This window comes from Dermatophagoides pteronyssinus, unplaced genomic scaffold (genome assembly GCF_027571235.1).
Source record: "Dermatophagoides pteronyssinus isolate colony J.1.1.1.1 unplaced genomic scaffold, Derpt_VIB-CSIC_2022.12 sq0009, whole genome shotgun sequence".
In the NCBI taxonomy this organism is placed as follows: Eukaryota; Metazoa; Arthropoda; class Arachnida; order Sarcoptiformes; family Pyroglyphidae; genus Dermatophagoides; species Dermatophagoides pteronyssinus.
Genome location: NW_027461533.1, coordinates 823496 through 845516, shown reverse-complemented (window position 1 = coordinate 845516; position 22021 = coordinate 823496). Strand labels below are relative to the sequence as shown.

At 28.3% G+C, this 22021-nt stretch overlaps 6 protein-coding genes and 1 long non-coding RNA gene across 9 annotated transcripts in view; 3 read left to right on the top strand and 4 right to left on the bottom strand.

Moving 5' to 3' along the window:
- The window catches only part of LOC113798880 (uncharacterized), a 40911-nt gene extending 29417 nt beyond the window's left edge, over nt 1–11494 (top strand). For both annotated transcript variants that reach the window (XM_075821257.1, XM_075821258.1), the window contains exon 4: nt 9415–11494. In XM_075821257.1, coding sequence (XP_075677372.1) covers nt 9415–11290 — 1876 coding nt within the window. In that variant the 3' untranslated portion in view covers nt 11291–11494. The remainder of the gene's footprint in view (nt 1–9414) is intronic.
- On the bottom strand, nt 7215–10672 carry LOC142645311 (uncharacterized). The gene is made up of 3 exons (XR_012846474.1): nt 10538–10672; nt 9873–10448; nt 7215–7633 (listed from the first exon to the last, which is right to left on the bottom strand). It is a non-coding gene; the product is annotated as an uncharacterized LOC142645311 (long non-coding RNA).
- On the bottom strand, nt 11405–13211 carry LOC113798883 (putative ubiquitin carboxyl-terminal hydrolase MINDY-4). 2 transcript variants are annotated; one of them, XM_075821260.1, is made up of 6 exons: nt 12850–13211; nt 12646–12765; nt 12408–12586; nt 11923–12337; nt 11697–11868; nt 11405–11642 (listed from the first exon to the last, which is right to left on the bottom strand). In XM_075821260.1, exons 1-6 carry the CDS (start codon nt 13132–13134, stop codon nt 11512–11514), a joined length of 1302 nt encoding a protein of 433 aa, XP_075677375.1. In that variant the 5' UTR covers nt 13135–13211; the 3' UTR covers nt 11405–11511. The 2 variants fall into 2 exon arrangements, with proteins under 2 accessions (XP_075677375.1, XP_027205271.2); XM_027349470.2 differs by having other exon boundaries at nt 12853–13209.
- A 38-nt stretch (nt 13212–13249) lies between these two features.
- AGBE (1,4-alpha-glucan-branching enzyme) lies at nt 13250–15942 on the bottom strand. The gene is made up of 5 exons (XM_027349469.2): nt 15519–15942; nt 14933–15439; nt 13974–14873; nt 13694–13906; nt 13250–13633 (listed from the first exon to the last, which is right to left on the bottom strand). Exons 1-5 carry the CDS (start codon nt 15688–15690, stop codon nt 13332–13334), a joined length of 2094 nt encoding a protein of 697 aa, XP_027205270.2. The 5' UTR covers nt 15691–15942; the 3' UTR covers nt 13250–13331.
- Nucleotides 15943–16561: 619 nt separating this feature from the next.
- On the bottom strand, nt 16562–17679 carry LOC113798885 (E3 ubiquitin-protein ligase RNF185-like). Its single transcript, XM_027349472.2, has 3 exons — nt 17235–17679; nt 16983–17169; nt 16562–16912 (listed from the first exon to the last, which is right to left on the bottom strand). The coding sequence occupies exons 1-3, from the start codon at nt 17417–17419 to the stop codon at nt 16700–16702; spliced, it is 585 nt and encodes a 194-aa protein (XP_027205273.1). The 5' UTR covers nt 17420–17679; the 3' UTR covers nt 16562–16699.
- A 167-nt stretch (nt 17680–17846) lies between these two features.
- On the top strand, nt 17847–19459 carry LOC113798884 (regucalcin-like). The gene is made up of 3 exons (XM_027349471.2): nt 17847–18545; nt 18624–18770; nt 18848–19459. Exons 1-3 carry the CDS (start codon nt 18002–18004, stop codon nt 19066–19068), a joined length of 912 nt encoding a protein of 303 aa, XP_027205272.2. The 5' UTR covers nt 17847–18001; the 3' UTR covers nt 19069–19459.
- A 183-nt stretch (nt 19460–19642) lies between these two features.
- Nucleotides 19643–22008, top strand: LOC113795837 (organic cation transporter protein-like). The gene is made up of 6 exons (XM_075821259.1): nt 19643–19983; nt 20051–20452; nt 20533–20856; nt 20929–21070; nt 21151–21645; nt 21705–22008. Exons 1-6 carry the CDS (start codon nt 19811–19813, stop codon nt 21972–21974), a joined length of 1806 nt encoding a protein of 601 aa, XP_075677374.1. The 5' UTR covers nt 19643–19810; the 3' UTR covers nt 21975–22008.
- The last annotated feature ends 13 nt before the right edge of the window (nt 22009–22021 follow it).

Here is a 22021-nt window from a genome sequence, read left to right as displayed (position 1 = left end):
ATTCTGTATGTTTGTTTTCCGATCATATCCTGATAAACATTGATCCTTGGATATTCAGATTTTCATTTCGAAATTTTTTGGATGATTACAAAACAAAACAAAAAAAGACCAGGCTTTCTTTCTGGTTGAAAACAGCAAAACAAAACAAGAAAAAAGAAAAAAACTTTCTTTGTTCTTATCTTATACACAGATATCGAATCATTGATCATCACTTGATTACTGTGATTCATTATAACTTTTCCATTTTCAATATTATTTATTTACAAATGATGATGATTCTGAATAATTTCAGAATCAGAATACAATGCTGCAATGAACATAATTAGAAATTGATTGATAAAAAGTGGAAATTTTGTTTCAGTTTCAGTTTGTTTGTCATCACTTTAATCGTGTTTGAAGCAGCACTGTATTAGCATTATTATTTGTCACTTTTTTTACTTTTTCATTTGTTATAAACGTTAGGTAATGGAAATGATTGCAAAAAACAAAAAAAAAAACCTAAGATGATTTTTGATTATTATCGTTGTGGTGATTGTGTTTGCTGATGATAATGGACATCTAAATGCTTTTTATCTATCGTTGTTGTTGTGATCGCAAATGTAGCAGCTGTCCTGGTTTGTTGTTGAAACATTAGATCAGCATTCGTTGAATGACGGTAGCAGCCGTGTTAAGTTCTAATGTACCCAGAATGAAACAAATCTAAGCCCTGAAAAATTGAAAAAAATAAAATAAAAACTTTTCAAGTCGAAAAAGGGAAAACATAAAATAGATCAAGGAAAAACCTGTACACACATTTACCTGGTGAAAAAAAAGTTTCTTATCAACTTCTGTTATTATTAATTGATGTTTGTGTCTTATGCAGATGCAGATACTTTTATGAATTTTTTCTGTTTTAAGATTATAAATTTATATCTGGTAATCGTCTGTTTCATACCATAATAATCAATTTCCATGCATACCTTGCATATTTTTTTAATGAATTTTCACAACATTTTTGGTGTAGAAAATTTTTTCTTTCTTTTTTGTCTATTCAAATTTTCTCTGTATATATTTTATGTAATTATGATTAATGTTAATGACATTGTTACATACATTCAATTGTATACATTTCAAACCATTAATATTACTTCTTTTTTCGGTGGTGATGGGGGTTATTTTTCAAATTTTCTACATTATTCTCCCCATTTACAAAACTGGAATCGAATGTAGCGCACTCTAGTGTTTTCGGCAGGAATTTTCCCGAAAATGTCGAAGCGAATTTTCTTTTTTGTTTTGTTTCAAAAATTTTGATGATAATGATAATGATGAAAAGCGAATAAAAGGCCTTTAGCGATATTTGATGATAATAATCTTTAAACGAAACAAAAGAAGAGACTTTGAATTTATCTTTGAACAAATTCTTATATTCTAAATAAACAAAAAATTTAAATTCTATTTTTGGGATAAAGTTTACTTTTTTTCCCTTTTTTCACATCATTTAAAACCCCAGAAAATACAGTAGAAAATTCTTTTAAATAACGACGACGATCATCAATAATTTTTGGTTTGGTAAATTCTTCATAAGATCTGCAACAAAACAAAAAACAAAAAAAATATTATTCTTATTCTCATCATCCGCGTTTGTTCTTTTGTCTCACACGCACTTATTCGATCGGCTTCCAAACGAAAAAAATAAATGAAAAAAAATCCGTATAAGCTCTTTTTCATGCTTTTTCTCTCTCAACCGATTCTTGCTTCAGCAATATTTGTTGTTATCCGAAAAAAATTTTTCATTCGGCGGCGGTTGTATTTGGTTTGAATTCAAAATGAATTTCTTATTTTTGTTTTCAAATGAAAACAAAACTTCAACATTTCCAATGTGTGTGTGTGTGTGTGTGCTGCTTGTTTATTGTCTTATTTAGTGTTTCCAAATATCGTTTTCAAAACTCATCATTTCCATCATCTGGGGACATCAATCCGCTTCACACACAGACACACAGAGAGAGAACGGCCACGAGATCATCATCTTTGCAGCAACATTTTTCTCCATCTCTTTCTCATTTTTTATTCTTCACAAGTGAAGTTTCATCTCTTTCTCTCTCTCTCTCTCTAGAATCCTTATTTCCTTCACACCCCCCTTCACTGCACAATCAACTACATATTTTTTTTTTTTTTGGTTCAAGTTTTCTTCTACGGCCAATTTCGATCTATACATTTTCAATCAAAAAAAACAAAACTTTTTTTTCTTCTTCACTCTTTCCCCCCACGCAATTTGGTTTTCATTCAGCAGTAGCAGCGTGTCTTCAATGTTTGTCTGATACGTCGATATCATATCATTTCAATTCGATTCGATTCATTTTGATTGCCAAAAAAAAAAGAAAGAAAAAAGTGTTCAATCATCTCTCTCTCTCTCTCTCTCTCTCTCTTTTACATTAGCAAGGGTTTGAAGATGAAGAAAATTTCGATGTCAACCAATGAATGAAATGAAATGAAATAGATCGATGTTATGAATGATGAATAATAATAATTCTGTCGATCATCGTCATCATCAATTGACAATCTGCTGGATGCTTCTGAATTCATTGCTTTTTCATTCAACCAAATTTTCTGTTTCAATCCATTTGCATCAAATACAGTGAATCTTTATGAATAAAATTTCTCTGTGGAAAACAAAAAAAGAAGAATAAGTCTTGGTTTCAACCTCAGTGTTGAAATTATTTTCAAACATTTAAACTCATTTCAATTCATTATTGCCATGGTATTTTTCAACAAAATTGGTTAATTGATTGTTTTTTCTGTTTTTTGTTTGTCTGCCTAAAATAATTATCCATACAACAACATCCATGGTGTAACACAGAAGAAGCAAAAACAAAAAAACAAAACAACAACAAAAAACTTGAATCTAGATTTCGTTGTTGTTGAAAAATCTGGATTTGAAAACAAAAACAAAAAACAAGAATTTGCAATGATTTAATTTAATGAATTTGAAATTGAATATTTTTGTTTTTTGTTTTTCGTTTTTTTCACCTAATTGATGTGTGTGTTTGTATGGAGAATTTATCTCCCTTTTTCACTTTTTGTTTGTTTGTTTCATTCATTCATTCATTGTTTGTGTGTGTCCTGAATTCTGTATGGAATTTTCAATTAGCTTTTTTTTTTTTTGTTTTGTTTTGTTTTCGGCACATTCGTTCACACAACACACACACACACACACGAATTTTGTCTAAATTGATCGAAACTTTTGTCTCTTCTCTTTCGTTCGTTCACTATAGTGACTAATTGTAGTTGAGAGAGAAAGAGAGAAAAAATTCACATGTCTTTGTACAGGGTGTCATTCAGCCATTGGATTTACATAGCCAGTGAAACAAAAAAAAATTCTGATCGAAAAAACTCGAAAATTTTTACCATTTTGGTTTTTGTCTTTAAAATTTTTACGGTCATATTTTTCTCTCTGTTTTTGCTTTCTTTCGTTGCCCATTTTGTTTGCCGCAAAATACTTTCATTGATTTTGGAGTAAATATTCTGGTTGCGTGTCTGTGTGTGTGTGTGTGTGTGTGTGTGTGTGTGTTCGTTTGTTTGCGTTTATGTCAATTATATATTCTCTCTCATCATCATCATCTTCATTGACATTTTTCTCTTGGTGCACCATTTTCTGCAATAAAGCTTTATTGACTTTTTTTTTCCATGTTTGAATTATAAATTAAAATCAAATCTGATAAACGAAAAAAAAATAGTGGAAAAAATAAAATTAAATCAACTAAACAAACGATCAAAAAAATGAAATGTGAAAAGTGTAAAAGAAAAGTGCAAAATTAAATGATAATAGCGTTTTTGATTTGATTTTGGGCTTCTGGATTTCTTCGTTTCGTTGGTTGGTGTGGTATTTATTGGCCAAAAGATAAACAATTTAGTCGTTTTTTTTGTTTGCTGTGTGCGTGTGTTGAAAAATTCGCAAAAAACAGTTCACATTTGGATCACAAATTTTTTGTTGGATTATCAAACAAAACAATCTACCAATGTGTTTGTGTGAGGAATCATTGATAATTTTTTTTGGAAAATTAGAGAGAAAGACAAAGCCAAACGAAACGACAAATTCAAATAACAATTGAAAATGTCCAATGTAAATCGTATAAGAAAATCAGCTTTTTGTTTTCTATTGTTATTATTATAAAAAACAAAAACTTAAAACACAAATAATAATAAAACAATATAACTTTAATATTAAACTAATCTGGGTTAAAGGAAATACATAAAAGTAGCTTTTGATTTAAATAAATCAAGAACGATTGTTGTTATAATCAACTAATTGGATTAATCCTAATCCAATTCATAACATTTTCCCCACGAGAGGGACAGTGGACATGCAAATGAGAATGCTTTACTTTTGACCTTTGCAAAATCTCCCAAAAGTTTATAATATTGATAAGAACAGATGCAATAACTCGTGCTAGCTTAACCATGAAATCAGAATAGAAGTTGACTATTAAGATTCGCTTTGCTTCTGATTTGAAATGAACAATATCTCTCAAATTCAAACTTGTCTTAACTCTCGAATCTTTATCCTGCGTCTTAACTCTCGAACCCTTATCCTGCGTCTTATGAATAGCTACAAGTTGGTCACTAGAAGCATCAGTAGAATCATCATAACTTTGAATACATTCTTTTGATTGACCATCAGGTTCACTAACGGTTATTTGAACATCATCATTTACTAGACTGTTATCATTAACTAGACTGTCATCAGGTTCTGAGACTTCTGAATACGAAATGATCACTGGATCTTTTTCAACAACTTGGACCTTAGAACTTTCTGCTTTTGTTTGAATTAAAACCGGAAAAGTCTTTGTTTCACTTGTAACAGGATCGAACTGTTTAGTCGATAGAACTTCGCTTGAAATCATTGTTGTAATGTTCGACTGTTGACAATTAGAAACCACAGAATGTTCGTTTGTAAACTCGTTAGAAACAGTTCCAGAAAATAGTTTAGCATTAGCGAATTTTCTGCACCAAGAAACATACTTCTCAGTCACTTCTTTAATCTTTTCTTGATTAGTAACATTATCTGGTAATCCATCTAACAAAATACGATCATTGAATATACTTAATTGATTAAACCAATAGTTTAACTCTTTTTCCCCTCTCGCGACGAGATCAGAACCAAAAAACTGTTTTCCAATAAATTCCATTTGACCAAAAAGCATTTCATATAAGGAAAACTTTGCCTCCAAAATGCGTATACAGTTGTTTCTTCTATCTAAAACTTCACGAGGTTTTAATACAGAAAAGTCCATATCGGCTGGCTCGCCAAAAATAACACTGTCCTGTCTGGCTCGCCAAAAATATAAAAAACAAAAACTTAAAACACAAATAATAATAAAACAATATAACTTTAATATTAAACTAATCTGGGTTAAAGGAAATACATAAAAGTAGCTTTTGATTTAAATAAATCAAGAACGATTGTTGTTATAATCAACTAATTGGATTAATCCTAATCCAATTCATAACAATTATCATTATTATACAAAAACAAAAAACAAAAAAACAAAAATGTTCAATACATGTTTTGACATGTTTATATATTGTTATTATGTAATATTTTTTTTTTTCTGTTTTTCTATTCCAGTTTCTATTTTGTTTCATATCAAACATTCATTTTGTTTTTCTCTCTTATCTTGTCGGCATTAAGTATTATTATCATCATTTTATTATTATTATTTCCTTTTCTTTTAACAATCTTGGCTTTCGTTTTAATTGAATTTTATGTAAATATTTGTTTCTCTATCTGTATGTCCTTATAATACTAAATTCTACTATATAATTCTGTAATTTCTCCCCCATTGGTTTTCATATATCGTCTCTTCTTAACTAAATGAACGTATATTATGTTGTTGTTTTTTTCAAAAAACAGGCAATAATCTTGATTGAGATTATCAAACAAAACAAAACAAACATTTTTTTTTTCGTCTTCCTCATTTCATTTCTATCATGATGTTTTTTTTTGGGGGGAATGTTGTTGAAATTAAAGAATCAATGAAAGACTAAAACAAACAAGAGAAAAAAATGACCATAATGTACTTTTGCTCTCAACTTATTCAAGAGCATCTTGTTATAAAATGAATCTATAAATGAAAATGATTGAACTAAACACATACATACATAACACAAAAAAAATGGGTTAAAGATACACACACACACACATAGTGTTAATGTTTTTGTTGTTGTTGTTTATATATACCCCCGAACATTGTGTTACATTCTTGAAAAATTCCCGAAAACCAGACTGAACAAAAATTGTTTTTTTTTTTTTTGATTCAAATTAATTTCATTTTCATCCAAATTGCCATTTTTCTTTTGTTTTTTTTTTCGGGTTGTTTCTCTTTTGTCGTCAATCTCAAGTCTCAAATATTTTCTTTAAAAAAAAATAAGAATCCGTACTGTTTTCCAGTAAGTTGTGCATTTTTTTTCGGGATATCGTTTGTTGTTGTTGTTGTTATCCCGTCGATTTTTTCATACAGACAAACAAAAAAAATAGGGTTATCCCATCAAAATGAAATATATGGTTTATTTTAAAAGACAAAAAAAAAACGAAGAAAAAATCCTAAGACAATCTTTCTTGTCTTGTCTATGACTGTCGGTTTGGGTAAATTTTACAATAATTCATCAGTCAGTCAGTCAGTTTTTCTCTTTACTCTGAATATTCTTCTTTTTTCTGGAAAGGGTTTTTTTTTGTTAGATAATAATGATGATGATCATCATCATCATGTCAAGTATGAAAATGTAGCCATGGCCGGGGCCATTCACTTGGTACACAATACAATTCAACAATGATGATAGTGATGACGGTTAATAAAAATTGAAAAATACAAGTTCATTTATGGATTGAATTGCAATGGCAAGAAACGAGAAAATATTCATTCAGTATATTTCATTTCATTTCATTCAATTCTAGATGACATTTTATTCTCATTCAGTCATAGAAGCAACCAAGAAGGAAAAAATCATAACCAAGAAAATTTATGAAATTCATACATGTCATACGTAGCAAAGTGAAGCAAAGCAAAGCAGTCAATAATAATAATAACATTATTTATTTGCATGAATGTTCATGGTTTTTTTTCATTTACCATTCATATTCATTTTAATGTACGAAAAAAAAAATTATCATAGAGTTGATGATGATGCTTTTCGGGTAAAGAAAAAATCCAAGCGAAAAATTATTATTATACCGATAATCTAATCATATAATAAATTTTCTTCTTCTTCTTCTTCGTCTTCTCATTACATCATCATTCTTGATTTTTTTTTTGAAACATATAAATTGGATGATGAGTCATTTATGCACACAGACATACATAGATTCTGGATATTCTGGGCTTGTTTTGGTGTTTGATGAATTTCTTGTTTTCCATCATATAGGTTTGCTTTTTTTCCAATGTTGAAAATTGCGACCAATCTTTGGAAAAGAATCCTTTTTTCGTGCATATTTTTTTCATATTGTAATGATAATAATTATTCGTCACGCATCTTAGGATTCTTTCGATTTTTCTTTTCTGGTTGTTGTTGTTGGTTTGCATCAGTGATTTTTGATGAGAATTTTGGATGTGAATGAGGGTTAGATTGAAGGAAATTTGTTTTTTTTGTTTGAACCACACTGTTTATAATAAAAATTTTGGGTCAATTGAAGAATAGGAACCCCAGAGTGGTTTTGGGTTCCTATTCTTCAATTGGTTAAATTTTGGGTTCCTATTCTTCAATAGGTTAATTTTGAAAAAAAAACAAATTTTTCATCATGTAATTTTTAAAATAACATGAAAATGTATTCTTGAAGAATTTTGAAGTATTTTTTTTTTTGAAAAGAATAAACAAAATAATTAAAACAAAATTAAAAAATTACATGAAAATAACGACAAAAGAATAAAAGTCATATTTCCAAAAAACAAAAAAAAGTTAAAAATTGTCTAACTTAATTAAGGAAGGTTAGTTTAGGTTAGGGAAATTAGGTTTTCCGAAGGAAAACCTAATTTCTTAGGTCAGTTAGGTTTTCCGGAGGAAAACCTACCTGATCAAACTCAAAAAAAGCAATTTTTGGAACAAATTTTGCAAACAAAAATAATTTTATCAAACAGCAATATGTTTGTTTGAATCATGTTCAACGAAGGTTCTTTTGCATCTTAATTAAAACAAAATTAAAAAATTACATGAAAATAACGACAAAAGAATAAAAGTCATATTTCCAAAAAACAAAAAAAAAAGTTAAAAATTGTCTAACTTAATTAAGGAAGGTTAGTTTAGGTTAGGGAAATTAGGTTTTCCGAAGGAAAACCTAATTTCTTAGGTCAGTTAGGTTTTCCGGAGGAAAACCTACCTGATCAAACTCAAAAAAAGCAATTTTTGGAACAAATTTTGCAAACAAAATAATTTTATCAAACAGCAATATGTTTGTTTGAATCATGTTCAACGAAGGTTCTTTTGCATCTTTGGGTGTTTTGTTTTAAATTTGATTTTTTGTAAAAAAAAAGAATAAAATTAAAATTTGCAATAAAGAAAAAAAGATTTGAAAAATTAAAAAATATGTAAACAGTATGTTAACATAAAATTATAATTTTTTTCTTTTTCTTCTCTTTTTTTCTAAAATGAACACAAATGCCATCTTTTTGGTAGAGTGTTACTTTTAAAATTAATAAATAACATAAAATTAAAAAATTATATGAAAATAATAAAACAAATTTTTCATCATGTAATTTTTAAAATAACATGAAAATGTATTCTTGAAGAATTTTGAAGTATTTTTTTTTTGAAAAGAAAAAACAAAATAATTAAAACAAAATTAAAAAATTACATGAAAATAACGACAAAAGAATAAAAGTCATATTTCCAAAAAACAAAAAAAAAAGTTGAAAATTATCCACTTTAATTAAGGAAGGTTAGTTTAGGTTAGGGAAATTAGGTTTTCTTTCGGAAATCAGGTGTTTTTCTATCAATTTGATTATTTTTAAATAAAAAGAATAAAATTGAAATTTTTAATAAAGAAAAAAAGATTAGAAAAATCTAACAAATCAAACTTCACATTCAATTTAAATTTAAATTTTTAAATTTTTTATTCGACGTGAATATCCGAAATTTCGGAAAAAAGTTTTCAATAAAATGATTGATTGATTAACAAATAAGACTTACAATTAATAAAAATGCTACGTTATTTTATTTAATTTAGTTAATTAACAATATTTAACAACAATCATTAATGAAAACATTTTGCAAAAAAATCAGGGTTCCTATTCTTCAATAGCTTAATTTTGGGGTTCCTATTCTTCAAAAGGCAACTTTGGGGTTCCTATTCTTCAAAAGATCCAAAATTTTTTGATAATAATCATTATCTGAACTAATCTAATTTTCTTCTTCATCTTTTTCTTTTTCTTCTTTTTTCTTTCATAGCTATGTATGTACTGGTTATAATAAAGCTGGAACCGTATCAGCAAATGTAACATTAACTGTTTTAAGACGATTAGAAGTAACTGCTGCTGCTTATTCTGGTCAAGAAGTTGCTGGTATTGTTATTGGTACATTGTTCATTTTTCTACTTGTTTTGATAGCAATATTTTCGGTTGTATTACGTTCAAGAAAATTTTTACATTTTCGTTCGCCTACGAACAACAACAACAATGATCATCAATCGAATCATAATGGTGGTGGTGGCAGTAGTGTTGATAATCAAACAATACTTGGTTCAACAACAATAACATCCAATAATTCTTATCACAATGGTGGTACAAATGGTATAATTCCCAATAGACATTTACAGACAACAACAACAACAACAATACCGAATGGTACATTGAAACGATATTCAAACAACAATAATCATAATGAAAATAGCCAAAATCATATTTTACCATCGACGACAACAGCATCAAATAAAAATCTAACCGAGAACAATAATGAATCAATGAAAAACAATTTAATAGTATCGATGAATCCAGCAAATTCAGATGATACATCAATAAAAAAATCATCATTCATTCATCAATATGTTGTGATATCTGATAATAATAATCAAATTAATAATGATGATAATAATAATAAAATGAACATCATTAGTAATCAGCTTGCTGAACAAATTGAAATGTGTGATTATTCATTGATTAATTCAATAGAAACTAATGATACGACGACGAAAATGATTGGCCAAAAATGTTCAGCAATAGATCCATCGATGGAAGCTCGTGTTGTTGATAATTTCAATCAAAAATTCATCAACAATAATAATCAATTTGTTAATCAACAGCAACAACAATTACCAATGTCTATGTCGATTGATATGAAAAATTTAACACAATCTTCAGGAATTCGTAACGGTTTATTCAATAACCATAATACAACCAATGTCAAATTTCCAATACAAGATTCAAGTTTTCTTCGTAATGGCAACAAAAATCCAGTGATATTTAATCAACAACATTATGATGATTCTATAATTTCAAATAAAAATATTAATACAAATTTAATATTTAAAACTAAAAGCGGTACAATGAATAAAATACGTTCAACAAATCCTTACAACAATAATACATTTGATGGTCATCATAATTCTAGCCATATCATAAACAATAATATTAGTGCCAATAATAATATTTATCCATATGTAAACGATAATGCCAACAATCATCATACAATGAATTTTTTTGAATCATCATCCATAACTGATATGCCTTTCAATGGTTCACAATTGTCGATGGCAAAAACATATTTATATGGACAACAACCATATCGATCGACAGATCATCATTTTTCATATGATGTCAAAAATAATGAACAAATATTGATGAATCGATGTATCGATAGTATTCATCCATATAATGAATCGATATTACCGAATATGATAAATCAAAATAATAATTGTTCATTATATGATCAACAACAACAACAACAACAACGACATTTAGCCGCTTCTGTAGCCGTTGTTGAAGAATTACAAACAAGATTTGCTACAACAGTTTTAGCAAATGATTCTATTGCTTGTCAAATGAAGCGTAACAATAGTATAGATTCATCATCATCACCATCACAAACAACTATGGCAACATCATCATCATCGACAGTATCATCATCTACGGGTCAAATTGTACGATTTGCCAATACACCAATCGTTTACAATTATTCATCAATATCTAATCAATCGACAAATAACAACAACAATAATAATAATAATAAACAGGCAAGCCCTTTGAATCGTATCAAAAATAATGGTCTAAATCCATCATTAATGGCAAGAGATTCACCTGATGAAGGATTGGGTGAAGAAACTGAATAAACATCATTCATTCATTCATTCATCTGAATAAAATCACTTTGTAAATAAACAATTTTTTTTTCTGTTTTCAATGTTGAAAGTTTCAATTTTTTTTCTTTCTTTTTTGTTTTTTGTTCAACTTGAAATGTTTCTTTTTTTTTGTAAATTTATTTATTACTTGTACAATTTTAATATTTTGAATAAAATGACTACCATTTTTTTTCATTTGTTTTCTCTGATTTCTAAAACAAACGATTCGAATCATTCCAATTTATTCGACAACCAGGCCATTTAGTTTGTATGACACATTCTAATGGAGATCGATTGCGATGATCATCATCGTTGTTGTTTTCGTCAGCGATTGGTTGTGTGTCTGAAATTCAATTTGGTCAACAACGAGAACAACATTTGCAATAATAATACTAACCAATTGTCAAGTGTATTTCATTTTCTTGATTCATCAGGCCATCATAATAATAGATTTCAATTTTTTGTTGATTATGATTATTGATTTTATCTTTGGCAAACAAAACAGTAAAATGACCTTCACTAAGTATGACAAAAATTGGTAGTTTTGGTGATTTATAACATGAACCAACCTGAAATTAAAATAATTGATCAATTTTTTTTTGTAATCCGAAAATATCACACACCTTAGCACCACCATCATATTCATAAAATGTTAAAAATCCAATTGTAGATTGTTTTTTTACACCTTGAAGTATTAATTCATTACTACAATGAAGATCATTATCGAAAACATTCGATATTGCTCGACCGATTAGACAAAGATTTACTAATTCTTGACTACAAAGTAATGTTTCGGGTGTTAATAATGCTTGTATTGAATCTTGATCATAATCATTTTGAATTTCATCAATACCTCGAGTTAATATACAAGAATAAACAAATGAAACGCATCCAATTTGAAAATTCGAATGTTGAAATAGTTGAAATAGAAAATCGAATAATTTTTTCTTCGATTCAAATTGTCCAAAACATAAACGTTCGGTAATATTATCAAAACGCAATTCTTTTGTTTCATCAAGAACTGGTTGTTGATTTTCGCTAAAAATAATTCAGAATTTTTTTTTTTTGAATAATGTTTTTTGTTTTTATAATTTATTGATTAACATACATTGCAACGATGACTGATTGATCTTTACGTTTGATTTGCCAAAGAATATTGCCAATCGCTTTGCTCAGACATTCTTTTCTATAATTCTCTAGGTTTTCAATATTTTCAACATGATTCCAATGGAAAAATTCAGCACAAAGAAAAGCTTGAATCGATGCAAGAACACCACAAGGTCCACCCTGATTTTTGTAAATAATCAATATTGATCAATATGCATAAGATATTTTGATTCAATTACCTTATGTTGAATCAAACCATACCAAAGTTGTGGATTTATTGAATCAAATTCAAAATATTGATGAAGCCATTCAGGACCAATTGGCATTGTTGCATTACCGATTAGTATCCGTTTCAAACTCTAATCAAACAAAACAAAAGAGAGAGAGAGAGCAAACAGCATTTCATTAATAATATATCGAATATCAAATGTTATTTATTTTACAACCACAGCAGTATCATGATCAATTGGTTTAGTTTCAAATTTCATTCGATCAATTGATTGATTGATTGATCTGTTGTTGTTGTTGTTGGATTGAATGTCATCTAACATTTCTGCATCATCATTATTGATGATATCGGTGATTTCAAGATCGGTGATTCTATTGTTTGAACATTGCAATTCAAATTGATTATCATCCCTGTCATCATCAACATTATCTGCAATGAATGTTTTTTTAGTTCGAACAAATAAATTTTCATTCATAATTTTATCGGTATTTTTGTCCATTCGAATGTTTTTTTATTTGTTTGTTTTGTTTGGCATAATCGCGGGTGCATAACAAAAACAGAGTTACTAATGGCAACCGTAACCGAATCAACAAATAAACATTAACCGTAAGTCATTGGATAAAAACAATCTTTGAATTTATTTATTTAAAAAAATCGACAAGCTAAGATTTAATAAAATATAATTTTTAAAAAGTTTTAATCTCGAATTTTAGCCAATACAATGGCCACACGAGATGGAATATAAACCATTAATGAATTACGACGACCAGAATAGCCATATGGTTGTGTAATATATTCAACATTTGAATCAAGTAAACTATGACCACCAAATTCTGGATCATCAGTATTGAGAACTAGACGATAAACACCAGGTTTGTCAATGCCAACACGATAATCGGCAAAACTTTTAGTTGGATGAAAATTAAATACAAACAATAGACCACAACGTTCAAATACAATGATTTTATCTGTTTCATGTCTACATGAAACATATCCACCTAAAAAAACAAATTACATTATTAATCATAATTTGATAATCAAAATCGATTCAAACTTACTATCATCCATACTAAGCCAATGATATTTTTCTTCACATTCGTTCATTGCACGATCAAATTTATTCAAAAATGAATAACGTAATAGGTCATCATCGGCTAAATTATATTGACGCCTAGCATAATGATAACTATCTCCATTACCTTCACGAGGAAAATCTAACCATTCGGGATGACCAAATTCATTGCCCATAAAATTTAGCCAAGCTTCACCTCCTTTGGGGGAAAAATAAGAGAAAAAATCCGTAAAAAAGAACAATAACAATGGGAAAAAAATACTTGCCTAATGCATGTGTTATCAGGCGAATCAATTTATGAAGAGCAATTCCGCGATCAATGACAGGTGTACTTGGAGTTAATTTGGACATAAAACTATACATTTCGGCATCCATTAACCAAAATGCAATAGTCTTATCACCGACTAAAGCTTGATCATGAGATTCAGCATATGCTACAGTTCCTTCTTGCCATCGACGATTAGTTAACGTATGGACAATATGACCCATATTCCATTCATCGTCTGTAGATTCTTTTAATAATTTGATCCACATATCTGGTATGGCCATGCCCAATCGATAATCAAAACCGCAACCACCATGCTCGGAAGGCCTACATAAAGCTGGCATTCCTGATACATCTTCCGCTATTGTTATTGAATTTGGATGAAATTTATGCACTACATAATTAGCTAATTGTAAATAATTGAAAGCTTCAGTATTGGTATTTAGTCCAAAATATTCATTATAATCGCCACTAAATCCATGACCTAAACCATGTGAATGATAAAGCATCGAAGTAACGCCATCAAATCGAAAACCATCAAATCCATATTCTTCCAGATACCACATTAGATTTGATAATAAAAAACGAAGAACTTCCCAGTTAGTATAATCAAATAAACGAGAATCCCATAGATCATGATTTCCACGATCATTTCCATGAAAAAAACAGGAATTAGTTCCATCAAATTGATTTAAACCATCAAGAACATTTTTCGAAGCATGTGAATGTACAACATCAAGAAGTACGTAGATATTATTTTTATGTGCAATATCAATCAAATATTTTAGATCATCCGGAGTACCATAACGACTTGAAGTAGCAAAAAAAGAAGTAACCTGATATCCAAATGAAGCATAATAAGCATGTTCCATAATAGCCATCAATTGTATTGCATTATAACCTAATATATAAAAGATGAATTTATTAACTATTAATATTTTAAATAAGAATTTATCGAACCTTGTTTTTTGATTCGAGGAATAAGATTGTCAGCAAATTCACGATAACTAGCAACTTTATATTCAGAAGAAGCAATTCCTACATGTGATTCATATATACGTAATGCTCGAGGCTTGTCCGGTTTTTTTTCTTTCAATACATATTTATCGGATGGATTCCAAAATACGTGATCATATGTAACTGAACCGGATGATTTTGGTGGCTGTACAACATAACTAGCCCATGGATCTAAACGATCAACCAATTCACCGGAAGAAGTTTTGATAACCAATTTAATTTTACTTAAATGTTTGATAATAGGTGATCCATCGTTCGATGGTGGAATGATAAGTTCCCATTTTCCAAAATCTAATTTTTTGAATGGATAACTAGTCTGTTGCCAATTGTTAAAATCACCTCGTAAATAAACAGCCTGAGCACCTGGAGCCCATTCTAAACAACGAATAGAATTGTCTGAAAGAACATGAATACCAAATTCACGATATGAATGTATAAATTTTTCAATTCCTAAAATAAATATTTATAATGGAATATATAAAAAAAAATCAAACTTTATACCCAAAAAATATAATTTTTTTCAACAAACCTTCAGTTTTATCAATATTGCTGAGTAATTTTTGAAATTCACTATAACGACGTTGAATTTCTAATTTATGTGCACAAAGATACGGATCAAGGATGAATAATTTTTCAAAGTCAGGAACATCATCATCATTCACTTGAATGTCATGAAAAGTTTGTTTTTTGTTTTCGGGCATTCTTAAAAACAAGACGTTATGATAGGATTTGATTGAATAAATTAAATGATTTGAAAAAATTTTCGTTTCTTTTTTTCAACTTTGTTTCAACTTTTCATCCATCCATCCATATACATGTGACCGTCATTCACATCGAAGATGTATATAACAGACGTTCGAAATGGTGCTATTTTAATTTTTTTTTTTTGTTTTTCACATTTTCATCATCATCATCATCGTCAAACGATTACATTTATCTTGAAAAGAAAATCAAAAAATGATTTTTGTTTTTCATTCATTTGAATTTACAAACAACAACAACCAACCAACTGATTATATCGATATCTAGCGGATAAAAAAAAAGTTAAATTATGTTATTCAAAAACCAAACATAATTTTGTCATTTTGAATGATCATAATCATGTTGTGAACAAAATTTTCTTTCAAGATGTTGATGACGATGATGATATTCATAAATGATGAACTGAATTAAAAATGAGCAGCAGCAAAAAACAAAAACATTAAAAAAAAACTCATGATAAACACATACCCATTTTAGAAAATTGAATTGATTGATTGATTGATTGAGGAAAACAATTATTTATTTAGCGGAAATGTTGTTGTTTTGATGAGGCAATGGAAAATAAATCAGTTTCATTTTGATCATTTTGACGATAAACAATACATGATTTTAATAATTTTAATATTGGGAAGATGATGAGTTTCAAATTATAAGAAGTAAATGGAAAAAAAAGGGTAAAATAGAAAAAAAAATACTTGGTCGTAATTGAAAATAACGAAACAAAAAAAATAAAATAAAATAAAATAAAAAATGAAACAAAGAAAGACCAATGATGAATGATGATGAATAAATGATATGGGCATATTTAAAAAAAAAAATTCAAATTTTTCAAGTTAATTGATTGCCTGATACATTTATTTTTTGATGATGATTAAAAGCAAACTCGAACAACAACAATAAAACAAACAAACAAAAAAAAACCAATTTCTTGCAACAAATAACCGTTGATTATGCAAATAAAAGCCATAAAATAAATATAACTGCTATCCACATGAATAATTTCGATACAAATCGATCTTGAGCTAAATCAAGTCCGTCCATCATTGGACCTGTACGAAAATCACCAATATTAAAAGTACTGGCAAAAAATCCAAATGGAACGGCACCGATACCGAATGACATATGAAAACCATCACCAAAACCAAAATTTGGAAATCCCATCTGTTGTATGAATGAATGGATTAATTATGATTTAAAAAAAATTCAAGATATTATCAACAATATTACTTACCGAATTATAATCTTGTTCTGATCTTTGACCTTGTGGACGAGGTGGAATTTTCTTTTCACGTGGATCTTTTTTCGAACTACCACGTCCATATAAAGGTATCACTTGATCACGGGAAATAAGATTTTTGCACACTGGACATGTTGGACGATCTGGTTTTGTTTCAAACCATTGATGTAAACAAGGCCAACTATATACAAACAAATCAAATTAAATGAAAAGGTTCAAAAACTAAAAAAGGGAATACAAACTTACCAAAATAAATGGCCACACATACTGATAACGGCATCTTTAGCCGTATCTAGACAAATATTGCAGTCAAAATTTGATTCTGTTCCACCAACACCACCGCTACCTGATTGATTTGATGATGAACCATTATTACGATCATTCGATGATGATTGTGAAGCTCTTGTCGTTGAAGAAGATTGATCATCCATTTTTTTGAAAAAAAAATCTATATTGTGTTCGATGTTTTTTTGAAAATTTGATTTTAAGGCAATTTGGATTTTGTAAACATCAATCAATTATTATGAATGAAATTTGTTATAATTTTATATCGCTTAATTGAACTATTTCCTCAAAAACATTTTCAATTATCGACTATAGTACAAAATAGGAAATTACAGTTATCGATAATCAAATCTGTTGTTTATTATTTTTGTTGTTTGTTGTTGTTGTTGTTGTAAATAACTTAAACTCGCCAAAATATACGATGATGATTGTTTAGAGATTTCCTGAAAAGTTTCTGAAACTAATAACGAAAAAAAATTTTTCGGAAAGTTTTTCTCTTCAAAATTTGAATTTTTTTTTCGATGATGCGTAATTGCAAATGATAAGCATTTGAGCTATCATTTTGTTATTCGATTGATTTTGTTGATGTTCATTTTGATGATATGATTGGGTTGGGTTTAAATCAAAAATTGTCATTGAAAACCGAAATTGTAGGACATTAAAAATTTCATTTTTGTTTTGTCAATTTACACAAATAAACGATTCAACAATCAACAAATTCAATCATCATGTTCAATATTGAAACATTATCAGATCGTGCATTTGAATTGGGTGAAGGACCACATTGGAATCCGGTGGATGAAAAACTTTATTTTGTTGATATTTTAACTGGTCAAATTGCAACATATGATTCGAATGGAAAATTCAATGAAATTTATAAGAATAATAATGATGAAACTGTTAGTGTCGTATTGCCAGTCAATGATAATAATGTTGTCATCAGTGTTGGAAATAGTTTACGTTTATTAGATTTACAAACAAAAACTGAAAAATTAATCGATAAAATTTCTGTTGATGGTCATCGTTTTAATGATGGAAAATGTGATCCATCCGGACGAATTTGGATCGGAACAATGGGAAAAGATTTTAGTAATGCAAATTCTGCATTATATCGATTAAATCCGGCGACAAATAAACTTGAAGTTCAAATTGATGAAATAATTTTATCCAATGGTCTTTGTTGGTCATTGGATTCGAAAAAAATGTACTATATTGATTCGGGCAAACGATCCGTATTTCTATTCGATTATGATATTGATAATGGCAATATTTGTTAGTTTTGTTTTGAAAAATTTTTTGATTTTTGAACATTATTCATTGATTTGTTTTTTTCTCTCCTTTCTCCGACAGCAAACAAACGAACATTTTTGAATATGAATGATAATAAAGATTTCGATTCGGATGAATTACCAGATGGAATGACAATCGATGTAAATGGAAATCTTTGGATTGCAATGTTTCGTGGATCACGAATAGTCAATATTGATGGCCGAAATGGTTTGTATTTTTGAGAAAAAAAAAATTAATGAAAAAAAACCCCAACATTCATTCGAATTTGAAATTCTTATAATCAGGAAAACTATTACAATCAATAAAAATGCCAACTTCATTGATAACATCGGTATGTTTTGGTGGTGGTCCAAATCTAGATATAATGTATGTTACATCAAGTCGTCATTATTTGACTGATGATCAAAAAATTGAACAACCATTGGCTGGTTATTGTTTTCGAATAACATCTAAAGATTCTAATTTTAAAGGTTTTAAACCAAATTTCAATGCTAATATCAAATAAGAAACAACAACAAAAAAATGTCATTCGATTTCATTTCATTATTAACGAAATGATTTTTTTTTCTGAAATTTTTAATGATATATTACAATGAAATACTATTCGATATAATATTTCACAATCCAATTTCTCTTTATCTTTTCTCTATCCCTCTCTATAATTTTTTCTTTCTCTCCATTTTTTCTTTCTCTTTCTGATATCACCATTATATCATTTGGTTAAATAAACAAACAAACAAACAAAAAAATTTGTGCCATACTAAATATGAACAGGTTGTGTGTTAGTTAAGTAAATCTTTTTTTTTCAATGAAAAGTATTTCACATTTGTACATTTCAGTTTGTGTTTGATTTGATTGATTAAAAAAATCCAAAAAAATGATTGGATATTCAATATTCAATATTTTTTTAGTTGAATGACATGATTTGATTTGACAAAAATTGAATTGAAATCTATACGTTCGTTTATTTATTCGTTCACTTTCGTTGATAATTCTTAATTTATTGATTTTTTTTTTTTTTTTGCTTTATCATCGAAATCAATTTCCTATATCTTTTACATCTATCTCTCCCTCTCTTTCTCTTTGTTTGTGTTTCTAAATGCACCATAATCTTTTGAAAGTCGATTGCAATCGAATCGAGAACAAAAAAAACGATGCAAAATGACAAAAAAATTCCATTAAATCACAACGATCATCATTATAAACAAAAGTGGTTAATTGAATAAAACATCGACAAATCTTATATAATGAAAAATCGTAAAGAATCAAATAAAACCAAGAATATTGATGATATTCTTGTTTATTTAGGTGATATTGGTAGATATCAATGGGAAATATTTTTATTATCAATATTACCAGTATTTATTGCTGGTATGTTAAGTACATCGTTTATATTTACAACATCCATTCCGGAATATAGGTATGTTTATATCATTATGGTCATTTTTTTTTGTTGAATTAATTTCTTCCCCCCAAAAAAAACATAGATGTTTTATTCCAGCATGTGATACATTAAATGCTGAACAACAACCAGAATCTGTACGAACAAAAACGGAATTATTCTCGAAATCTTTTATATCATTCACAATACCAATGAAAAAAAATTCATTAAAAAATGAATTTGAAACCTGTTCAACGTATGGAATGATTGAACAGTCAAATAAAAATTATTCATCATCATCATCATTACAATGTTTACCACAATCATTTGATAATCAAACATTACGAAAATGTGATAATTATGTTTATAATAATGAATATTTTTATTCAACAATTGTAACCGATTATAAATTACATTGTAATGATGAATGGTTTGTACAATTGATACAATCATTATTTTTTTTCGGTGTTCTAGTCGGTGCAATTGTTAATGGAATATTGGCTGATAAGTATGTTTATTTTTTTTTTTTGTTAAAATGAATTTGCTTTTTAAAAACATGATTTTCACATTTGTTTTCCCCCTTTATAGATATGGCAGACGAATAATTTTCATTATCTATAGCCCAATAACAACATTATGTATTTTACTTAGTATATTTGCACCAAATCTATCCATATATGCATTTAGTTTATTTATAAAAGGAATTTGTGTTGCTGGTATTTATCAATCAGCATTTACATTAGGTATTGAATGTTTAGATGGTAAATGGAGATTTTGGCTTGGTAATTCATATAGTGTTATATTTGCATCTGGTGCTATTTATGCATGTCTGTGTGCATGGTGGTTACGTTCATGGCGTTTGATGGAAATTTCAAATTTATTTCCAGCAATTTTTATGTTACCATATCCATTGTAAGGAATTTTTTGTTTTTTTTAAATTCAACAAGTATCTGATCGAGTTTTTTCTTTTTCAATCTCAAATAGAATATTATCCGAATCGATTCGTTGGCAATTTTCAGCAGGAAAAATTCAACAAGCATTACGACAAATAACTGTTGCTGCCAATAAGAATAATGTCGATATACCTGATGATTTGTTTCAATCATTTTTGATTGAATCCGAAAAAGTTTGTTGCTTTCTCCTTTTTGAAATTTTGATAATTAACTTGTTTCAATTCAATCAATCAAAAAAAAAAAAAAAATCTAGCCAATCAATGAAAAAACCTGTGATCAACAACAATCCAATGTATCGATAATGGATTTATTCGGTCATAAATTAATACGAAAATGGACAATAACATTTCTTTATATTTGGTTTACAAATGCCTTAGTCTATTATGGATTATCATTTTTAGCATCAGATATTAATCAAAATATTTATCTATCAATGGTTTTATTAATGATTGTTGAATTTCCTGGTGTATTAGTTGCATCATATTTGGGTGATTTTACCAGAAAATATGTTTTAATGGGAATTATGATTACTGGTGGTTGTTCATGTATTATATCATCATTTTTATCAGCTGGTAATTTAAAAATGTGGTTAGCTATTTTGGGTAAAATGAGTATTAGTGGATCATTTTCATTAATATATGTTTATTCGGCCGAAATATTTCCAACTATACTTCGTATTACCGGATTGGGAATGTGTTCATTTTGTTCACGTTTTGGTGCTATGAGTGCACCATATCTATTACAATTGGTAAGATATCCTTATGTAATGAATGAATTTAATTTGCAAATTTCCTTCTATCATTTTAGCATTTATTTGGTGATTCATTTCCATTTCGTGTTATCGGTATTATAACATTGTTAGCCGGTATTGTAAGCATATTATTACCCGAAACAAAAGGAAAAAAATTACCCGATACATTAGCCGAAGTTGAACAATTAAAATATACAAATAAACAATTAATACTATTATTGAATAATGGTGGTGGTGGTGATAGTTGTTCAATTGTATCAACTGAATTAAGTGAAACAGATGATTTATTAGGAAATGAATGTCGTATGAATGTAACAACAAAATAATCAACAGAATAAAATCTATCTATTATCCAATTAATTATCTTTTTTAC

Excerpts from the sequence above, each read along its gene's own strand:
- LOC113798883 (XM_075821260.1), bottom strand. The coding sequence starts at position 13,134 with ATGGACAAAAATACCGATAAAATTATGAATGAAAATTTATTTGTTCGA. Across the intron at positions 12,338-12,407 it reads CAATCAGTCATCGTTGCAAT|CGAAAATCAACAACCAGTTC; the intron begins GTATGTTAATCA and ends AATTATTTTTAG. Across the intron at positions 11,643-11,696 it reads TGAAATACACTTGACAATTG|ACACACAACCAATCGCTGAC; the intron begins GTTAGTATTATT and ends ATTGAATTTCAG.
- AGBE (XM_027349469.2), bottom strand. The coding sequence starts at position 15,690 with ATGCCCGAAAACAAAAAACAAACTTTTCATGACATTCAAGTGAATGAT. Across the intron at positions 13,907-13,973 it reads CCTGATAACACATGCATTAG|GAGGTGAAGCTTGGCTAAAT; the intron begins GCAAGTATTTTT and ends TTTCCCCCAAAG. Across the intron at positions 13,634-13,693 it reads TTGGCTTAGTATGGATGATA|GTGGATATGTTTCATGTAGA; the intron begins GTAAGTTTGAAT and ends TTGTTTTTTTAG.
- LOC113798885 (XM_027349472.2), bottom strand. The coding sequence starts at position 17,419 with ATGGATGATCAATCTTCTTCAACGACAAGAGCTTCACAATCATCATCG. Across the intron at positions 17,170-17,234 it reads ATGTGTGGCCATTTATTTTG|TTGGCCTTGTTTACATCAAT; the intron begins GTAAGTTTGTAT and ends GTTTGTATATAG. Across the intron at positions 16,913-16,982 it reads CAGAACAAGATTATAATTCG|ATGGGATTTCCAAATTTTGG; the intron begins GTAAGTAATATT and ends TTCATACAACAG.
- LOC113798884 (XM_027349471.2), top strand. The coding sequence starts at position 18,002 with ATGTTCAATATTGAAACATTATCAGATCGTGCATTTGAATTGGGTGAA. Across the intron at positions 18,546-18,623 it reads TATTGATAATGGCAATATTT|CAAACAAACGAACATTTTTG; the intron begins GTTAGTTTTGTT and ends TTTCTCCGACAG. Across the intron at positions 18,771-18,847 it reads CAATATTGATGGCCGAAATG|GAAAACTATTACAATCAATA; the intron begins GTTTGTATTTTT and ends TCTTATAATCAG.
- LOC113795837 (XM_075821259.1), top strand. The coding sequence starts at position 19,811 with ATGAAAAATCGTAAAGAATCAAATAAAACCAAGAATATTGATGATATT. Across the intron at positions 20,453-20,532 it reads AATGGAATATTGGCTGATAA|ATATGGCAGACGAATAATTT; the intron begins GTATGTTTATTT and ends CCCCCTTTATAG. Across the intron at positions 20,857-20,928 it reads TTTATGTTACCATATCCATT|AATATTATCCGAATCGATTC; the intron begins GTAAGGAATTTT and ends AATCTCAAATAG.